At 43.3% G+C, this 9,038-nt stretch overlaps 1 protein-coding gene across 1 annotated transcript; it reads left to right on the top strand.

Moving 5' to 3' along the window:
* Nucleotides 1–4,470: 4,470 nt before the first annotated feature.
* On the top strand, nt 4,471–8,288 carry LOC306928802 (tyrosinase-like; the record flags this gene model as incomplete). The annotated part of the gene is made up of 5 exons (XM_079509074.1): nt 4,471–5,289; nt 5,609–5,825; nt 6,069–6,216; nt 6,733–6,914; nt 8,026–8,288. The coding sequence occupies 5 exons, from the start codon at nt 4,471–4,473 to the stop codon at nt 8,286–8,288; spliced, it is 1,629 nt and encodes a 542-aa protein (XP_079365200.1).
* Nucleotides 8,289–9,038: the final 750 nt, after the last annotated feature.

Genomic DNA, 9,038 nt, shown 5'->3' with positions numbered 1-9,038 from the left:
AGGCTTATCCTCCTGGGGAACACAACGTTAATGTAGACTACGTTGAAAATGTTTCGAAAGACAAGGTGGACTTTTTTGAAGCTCAACTAACATTATTTGGACTGAAAAACATGTTGTGGAATTGCCCTTGACATGAAGAATGAGAATCAGAATCATTTGATGGCCATGTACTGTGCATAGTAGGTATGAGAGAGCACGAGAATATTCCATCGAAAATATGATATTTGCTGTAAGATTTTGCATTTCAGTCATGCCTGTAAATTACACAAAATTGGCAGATGTATCACAAGCATAATAACCCTTATATAGGCTACAAAGGTGCAGCATACAGGGAAATATTTATTTTAATGTTCTACAAGTAGCCTACCTGATGTTTTCAATCATCATCATTTAGTCAGATAATTGTGTCTACACAGAAATAATACTATAGCCTACGCCCACACTACAACAAGTAACCGCTACTGTTATGAAGAAGCAACACCATACTTGACGACCACACGCATAGTAGAGCCTGCTGCGTACGTTGTCCACGGTGCTGAAATGTTTGCAAAGTAAACAAGCACACCACGCCGTGGCAATGGGAAGTTGCACTGATTGACGTGACGTGTCAAGTGGACTATTAAGTTGTCCAGTCCGATAGAAATAATAAGCGCAATACCCGGTTCCTAGAAGCTGTAGAAGCTGTATCATCTAACATGCAGCCTTAATGCCAGCCTATCGATTATTTTGGTTAAGAGTCAGACTGATTAAAACACATCACTTTAAACCAATTACCTCTCTTTGAGTTGCGTTGCAAATGCAGGTCGCTTTGAAACCATTTCGGTCACAGAAAGTGAAGCAATATCAAAGGCATACAGGTTTAGGTTCCATCTCCATTCTCCACCAGCAGAAAATGCAAGTCGGTGTTTGGCATTGATGATCTGTCTCGACTCGCTCTGAACGCCCCTCCCTCCTCCAAAACACGAGCCAGAAGAGAGTTGAACTACAGTAGAGACTAAATAGAGACAGGCTATAGCCTATAAACGGTTGAACTTCGATACAACAATAATAATAATAATAATAATGGTTGAAGATATAACATTGCCTAGCTCTGGTCCATAGCAGCTAATGCGCTGCGCATTAGAGCTATGGACCAGAGCTAAACATTGCCTATTAAAAACTGAACATAAGATTAGATAGACTACTGTAGATCAAATGTATTGAGTGATGAACATAATAGCCCAGTTATGAAAAGCTATGACTTTGAGTGTGTGAAGAAGGAAATTGTTATTTTCTTTTAAAGAATCATACAAATATCGATTTGTCATCTTTGTGCAATGTGTTGTTATGGAGCTATAATGCCTTAACGACACTTGCAATGGGAGATTATTTCACCATGGCAACAGCAGTGGGATATATTTAGCAGACCTATAAAACACATTTCTTTCTTTTTTCTTTCAGTCGTGGAATGGCTTATTCTTTCTTTCGTGTGTGTGTGTGTGTGTGTGTGTGCGCGCGCGTGTGTGTGTCTGTGTGTGTGTGTCTCTCTGTGTGTGTGTGTGTGTGTGTGTGTGTGTGTGTGCGTGCGTGCGTGGTGCGTGCGCGCTCTGTGATTTCTTTGTGGTAATTATATCCAGTCGCATAGCACCCTCTAGTGTGTGTTAAATGTATTTATGTATTCTATACTGTAGTCACATTGAGAAATTGTTGACCAATCTTGCAATCTACATGAGATCGAACAATTACATTGCCTACAAATCAAGAGCGAGGCAGGGTCATTTATCCTGCATTTGTCCACTCAGAACAAGAGGAAATGGCTCTGTCCTGACCGTCTTGTTTGCCTGTCCGGACCCCAGACTCTCCCTGATGCCCATGGCCTGCCCTATACAGTATGAGAAGCAGAATGGGTCAAACCCATAGAGTATATGGGTCAAACCCAACGACACAGGCACCACTACTATCAATTCTCCAGGGCAACAACACAAGAGCAGGGGATGAGAGTGACAACAGCCTAATAGCACCTGAGCCCATTGACCCACAGCATGCAGGAAAGTGGTGTGGTCGTTGAATAAAGGGAGTATGGCATACAGTAGGCTACTATTCTCAGTGGACCAATCTTCCATTGTTCTCGACCTGCTAGACAGACAATGGTGGTGCGCACCTGAAGGGGACTGTGAGACACATCAGCAGGAGGTCTGTAGGCAGCTCAGAGTGAAGATGTCGACGACCACCACCTCACATCCCCAGAGTGACAGGCTGAGAGAGCTGTTCAAATGCACCCTGGATATCAAGCTTGCCATCCTCTCCTGGGACTGGGGCCTCCACCTACCCCTGGTTCTGTGGTCATAGTGGATGCATCCTTGTGTTGCGGATTCAGATTTTTGAAGAGGTTCCGGACATTTTGTGGGGGGCACTGGGGCCACGCAGTAAAAGTAAATTTATTACACAACTACATTTGTATTGTTGACCTATTTCTAAAATATTAGGGCAACTTTCGTTCAACTTTGACTAACTATTTTTTGGACGTAGTGATATGGACACAAAAAACATAGTTCCATGTGATAGAGGGGTAAAAAATGAATGAAAGTTGCACTAATATTTTAGAAGTAGGTCAACAATACAAATGACGTTAGTTTTGTGGATTAATTTACTTTTAATGCGTGGCCCCCTGTGCCCCCCACAAAATGACCGGAACTACTTAATATTTCACCAAAACCAGAGCAGAACTCCCACCACGGGACTCGGGCAATCAATTAATACAGTTGAAACCACTATATTAATGGCAAGTATTTCATACAGCTTAAGTTAAAGAAATCTGAACTATCCCTTTAAGGGGCAATACTTGACGCAGCTGTAAAAGAGGCTGTGATAGACACATTAACTGATTTGGAAAGTACTTGCCAAGGCTGAGGCTCGCCTATAGTATGATTATAATAGCAGGTTAGGCTCTCCCATGACCAGCTCTGCATGAGGCTGAGCTGCAGTCTGACCGTAGTTCCTAGAAAGAAATAAAGCCCAATAACATACTTGACCTTTGTTATGTTTTCCGGCTAATAACCTTACTATGACCTGGAGTTTCAACATTCTTACATGTCTTTGGACCATTGTCCTCCCATCAATGCAAAAGATAACAGTTTTCTTTATGAACTGAGGATCAGTTGTTTAAATGAGCCTGGGGCAATCATGTGTTATGCGCCTGTTTTATGCTTATTAGAAGGAATAGTACGACTGTTTACGTCACAGTCGCCCTGCTTCCCTCAGGCAGGAGGTTGCGATCCCTAAAGACTATGAAGGCCCGACATTCAAACAGCTTTTTCCCCACGGCTATCCGGCTCCTCAACACTGCTGGTGTCCCCCCCTGACCCCCCTTTACCCGCTCTCCACCCCCACTCAGAGTGGAATGGACTGACTTGTGCTCTGAACTGATCACTTGAACTCTCTGCACTTTATTTTATTCACTATTCTTTGCACTGTCTTGTCCTGTTTTGCACTTGTCCTAATGTTGTAACTGCACTCTGCTGTCCACCAAACCAAATTCCTAACATGTTTACATGTCATGGCAATAAAATCTTCTGATTCTGATTCCGATAACTGAAATTCAGAGAATTAAGTTACTCATTGAATCCATTTAATTTGTTAATGACTGAAATAATTAATAACGCATTAACCAATGTTACACAGTGCAAAAATGCATTAATTAAATCAGAAACCACAACTTGAAAATAAAGAAAATATCAATCTGAATCTATTTTTGACTGCCTACATTAATAGAGAAGCGGAGCACACATACACATAACTCAGCAGGGGCTGTGTAAGAGGAGGCAGAATGTGACATTGCAGGCATATGAGTAACGGAGCGCAAAGAGATAAAGTGGCAGAAAAAAGATACAGCTGTTGACATAAATGGCGGAAAATCTAGTATGGCGGATATAAGGGTGGCCTATATGGGGAGTTGCGTCAATACCAAGGAATCCAGTGACGTTTTTTGCATCTACGACCTATGTTCTAAACATAAAGTGGTTTGGTATAACACCACCATGAGGCCTGTTTGAAAAGATATCCGGGGAGTGACTTCCTTGGGCTACTGGCAAGAAATGTGCCACCGATCAACCCAGTAATTATACAGCAAGCACAGATGCACAGGCACACAGACAGGGGCAAAAACATAATCTCTATCCCCGGCCTTCGGCCTGGCAGAGAAAACAAGTCTATCTGTATCTGTTTCAATGTTGGAGCAGTGTGCTGTAGCCTACACTGTAGTGTCATTAGATTCATAAAACCACTCCTGCATGCAATACGCTAATCCTCACCCTGGGGTTGTGTGGCATGTGACCGGCCGTACAGAGAGGAGGGAGGGGGCTAAGAAGAATTTAGCCCAAACATCTCTCATGTGTTTAGGCCTATAGTAATTTTTCCACATTCTTGTTCAGCTGCCCCTCTTCTCTAGATGGATTCCTCCTGGATTAAATAAGTTTGGTGTGATGTGAAGCAATGTTGCTGCCGATTATCACCATCTTCCTTGTGTGTTTTGCTCCCTCCTATCAACAATTTCCCCGTCTTTGCACCACTCGTGAAGCTTTAATATCAAAGGAATGCTGTCCGCCTTGGGAGGGGGATGGATCGGCCTGTGGAGCCAGCACTGGACGGGGTTTTTGTCAGGATGTTGAAGTGTCTGACCGTCCCGACGGGCAGCAGTATCCTTTCATTGGACTGGATGACCGGGAGAAGTGGCCTTTAGTCTTCTACAACCGGACCTGCCAGTGTGCTGGAAACTTCATGGGTTTTAACTGCGCAGACTGTACGTTTGGCTATTTTGGTGTCAACTGTAATGAGAGAAGAGAGTCTGTCCGGAGGAATATATTTCATCTTTCAAGAGCCGAGAAGCTCAGATTGATATCCTACCTAAACTTGGCCAAGCAGACCATCAGCACCGACTATGTTGCAGCCACGGGGACCTATCGAGAGATGGGGAATGGTTCTAACCCCATGTTCGCCGACTTGTCTGTGTATGATGTGTTTGTGTGGATGCATTATTATGTGTCCAGGAATGCACAGTTAGGGCCAGGAAATGTGTGGACTAATGTGGACTTTGCTCACTGGGCGCCAGCTTTCCTCCCGTGGCATCGTTTGTATCTGCTCCAGTGGGAGCACGATATTCGGAAAATCACCGGGGACTGGAGCTTTACGATCCCCTACTGGGACTGGAGAGATGCGAGCGCCTGTGACGTGTGCACAGATGAGTTGATGGGTGACCGGAGCCCACATGACCCCAGCTTCCTCAGCCCAGGTTCTATTTTCTCTTCATGGAGGGTAAAATATGCGCACTCACACACACATTTTATTATGAGCCTAATTTTGTGATATCCTATTATTATATAAAACAATAGGCCATGTGAAAAGAAAGCTCCTGAATTGCAGCAAACTATTTATTGTTGCAATTGAGTAACTTAGATTGTCATATATTTGATCATTGTTGTTGTTTTTAATTTTAATTTAACTTCTTTTTTGTGGGGGGAAGGGGTAGTGTGGAACCACTTTTTGTGACTTTATATGAACTGAATTTGTGTCTCACAGTGATAGGCAAGTGTTGCATACGTGTACATGTGTGTGTGCATGTGTTTATGAACAGGTAATGTGTTCGCGAGCACCACAATACAATGACAGAGGAGTTCTGTGTGATGCTATGGGAGAAGGCCCACTGCGTCGGAACCCTGGGAACCACAACCGTAACTCAGTGGAGCGTTTACCAACCTCAGCAGAAGTGGAGTTTACTGTCAGTTTACCTGACTATGACACAGGACCCATGGACCGCACTGCCAACATGAGCTTCCGGAACACTCTGGAAGGTAACATTATGGAAGGGGAGAGAACATTTACATTACACTATACAGCATGGAAGATGGTTAGGGCCACATGTGAAATATTTATTTGACTTCTCGAATTATTTTCAGATTCCTGAGATGATGAGCTCAAAGTCAGAACTCTTAGAATAAAGTCTGTATTCTGAGAATAAAATTTACCTGGCTTTGCTGGGATTATTGCACTGATCAGCATGTTTCAGACCCACTAAATGAATGTCTTTATTGCAGGTTTTGGGGACCCACAGACTGGACTGGGCAATAGTTCTCATATGGGAATGCATGCGGCTCTCCATGTGTTCATGAATGGCTCCATGTCCTCAGTACAGGGCTCTGCAAATGACCCCATATTCCTCCTCCACCATGCCTTTGTAGACAGGTAAGAAATAATACACATATAGTACTGTACATCCATATTATTATGAACACTTGTTACTTATGTGTGCGCGTGCGCGCACGCACGCACGCACGCACGCACGCACGCACGCACGCATGCACACTCGCACACACACGGGGGGGGGGGTTCCCTTGAATAAGACAAACATTAAAAAGTCCACAGACTTGGCTACCACATGACATCATAATGTGAAAGCCATACATTGGGGGGTAGCAACAACCAGCCAACCTAAAAGTACTCAGTAGCCTTCCTAGAAATGTACTTAAGTAAAAGTAAAAGAATTTGTAACTATCAAAAATAATACAAATAATACTCAAGTACAACTCCTCAGAATCTGTACTTAAGTACAGTACTTAAAGTACATTTACTCAGTTACTGTCCATGTCTGCATACACGCACACTACATACAGTACAGGACAGTACGTATATACGATTGCTGCTTGTGCCATAAAAAAAACAAAATAAATGAATAAACCATTTTCCCTTCTCCCATAAAAGCATCTATGAGCGGTGGTTGAGGAGCCACCGCCCATCCCCTGCCCAGTACCCAGAATCCAATGCCCCCATCGGGCACAACAGCGAGTATCACATGGTTCCCTTCCTGCCTCTGTACAGGAACAGAGAGTTCTTCATCTCCAGCAAGGAGCTGGGATATGAATACTCCTATCTACTAGATGCAAGTGAGTCAACAACATTTCTATTTTAACGGCAGTACAGTCAAATCTTCTGTGTTAGTCTATCCAATTTCACCCATCCCTATTTTGGACGTGTCATTATAAGTTAAAATGTTCAAACATTTTCTAATTAACTTCCTATAATTATACTTAATTGACTGGAGTCCCCTAGGCCTAGGGGTTCATACTAGGCCCCCTAATTATTTCTCTCTACACCAAATGTCTTTGGCGAATATAGCAGATCTACAGGCTCGCAATGCCAAGCTTGTACATCTGCTATTTTCATAATTACATTTTTGCCCCAGAATAGGGGCTGCGGTTTATGTGGTTAAATTAACAATGGAGATTTTACTGCGTAAAGTGTGAGAGAGAGGCCAAGAAAGACAGGATCGAGAGTGAAGGCAAAGAGTGACATGTATTTCTCTTAGCTCCCCTATCGCTGTCTGTGAGCTTTAATTGCCTTTGACTCATTTTCTGAATTTGAAGGAGTCATTTTAACAAAACGCTGTTTAATCAACTTGAAGGATGGAAATCCATCATTCCAGTATGGACATATAATTGAAGTCTCTAACAATAGGCAGTAGGCTACCTTTGATTGCTTTACTTCAGTTTCAGCACTCTTATAGTAATTCTCTCCACCAGGCTACATATCAAGGAAGTTTTAATGTTGATTTCGATGTTGATTTTACGCTGTACTGAAATTAATGAATGATGTCTTCCTGAAAGATTCAACTATTTCATTTGAAAATATATAAAACTAGGGTTGTTTTGGGATACTCTCACCTATGGTCATGAAGTGTGGGTCATGACCGAAAGAATAAGGTTGCGAATACAAACGGCCGAAATGAGTTTTCTTCGACAAGTGGCTGGCATCTCCCTTAGAGATAGGGTGAGAAGTCCACGACTACGGATAAGGGGTCGAAGATGGATGGATGGATGTACGTTTTGCATAGATGTCAATGCATGTTGAAGCAAAAAAGCCTCATATAATCCAGCCTATATTTATGCACGCCTTCTCACTCATAAAATGTGAAAAGAAAGATGAACTTGTATGATCTCCATGAGCACAGAGGGTAATCTGTGGCTTCTATTTCCTCTCTCCTACTTTTTCCTCTAGATCAAAGGCTTCTAGAATCCATGGGCCCCTACTTGGAGCAGCTTGAGGATATTTGGCCTTGGCTGCTGCTTGCTGGGGTCTCAGGAGGCATCATTGCAGTAGCTATAGCTATGACAGTTAAGATAGCTAGACAGCACCAGGGTTCCACATCTTGGCCTCGTATGAAGAAATGGAAAACCACCTTCACTGCGCCAGAGAGAAAACCACTGCTCTTAAGCAGTGATGTAGAACCAAACTACTCAAATTACCAGACTGCTATGTGATGTCTACAATGTACTGTGTATACTTAGTTGCAGTTGAAATGGTTATTACCTAAAGGTGGCCTTACACTAGCCGATTCTTTTCAATCTGAAATCTGATAGCACCACACACTACAGGATAATCGGAGCGGGGCAGAGCAAATATCAAACATGCTTGATGTTGATCGGGTCGATCCCGATCGCGCCCCGAGCAGATCGATAGAGTCGGGCACCCCCCGGCTAGTGTAAGGCCACCTTTAAGTATTAATGGTAAAATCAGACTGCACAATGCACATAATGTAAGGACAGATTACATCAAAACACTGTGAACTTGATAAGGTATCATTGTTAATTATTAAACTAAATGTCTAAATGTTAAGTGTAATGAAGCAATAGATCTAGGATATGATAGCCAAAGCTGTAAGTTTTATGTACTACCTGGGATTCGAACCAGGGTCTCCCATGGGTGAAACCAACCATTTACTGCTCGGGCAGGAGACGATCGCTCCTCCACGTCATCAGCGCCCATAGCCTAGGTGGGGTTGGTGAAAGGGCCTTTCTGTGTGGAGTTAGCATGCTCTCTCCATGTCCCCTAGGGTAGGTATCCTCACAAAACACATGCAGTAATCCAGGTTTCTAATACTGCCTCCCCCTAGTCAGCCAGCGCACCTGATGGAGAGGAAAGGAACTGGTTGGAATAACGTGTTCCTTCCATGCACTATGTCCAACCGGGGAAACTCCCCCCTGTCAAGTGATAAGATGCGGCCTGCTCAC

The sequence above is a fragment of the Electrona antarctica genome (assembly GCF_951216825.1).
Source record: "Electrona antarctica genome assembly, chromosome: 8".
Classification (NCBI taxonomy): domain Eukaryota; kingdom Metazoa; phylum Chordata; class Actinopteri; order Myctophiformes; family Myctophidae; genus Electrona; species Electrona antarctica.
The sequence above is the reverse complement of the archived record's forward strand: the minus strand, read 5'-3'. Positions and strand labels throughout refer to the sequence as shown.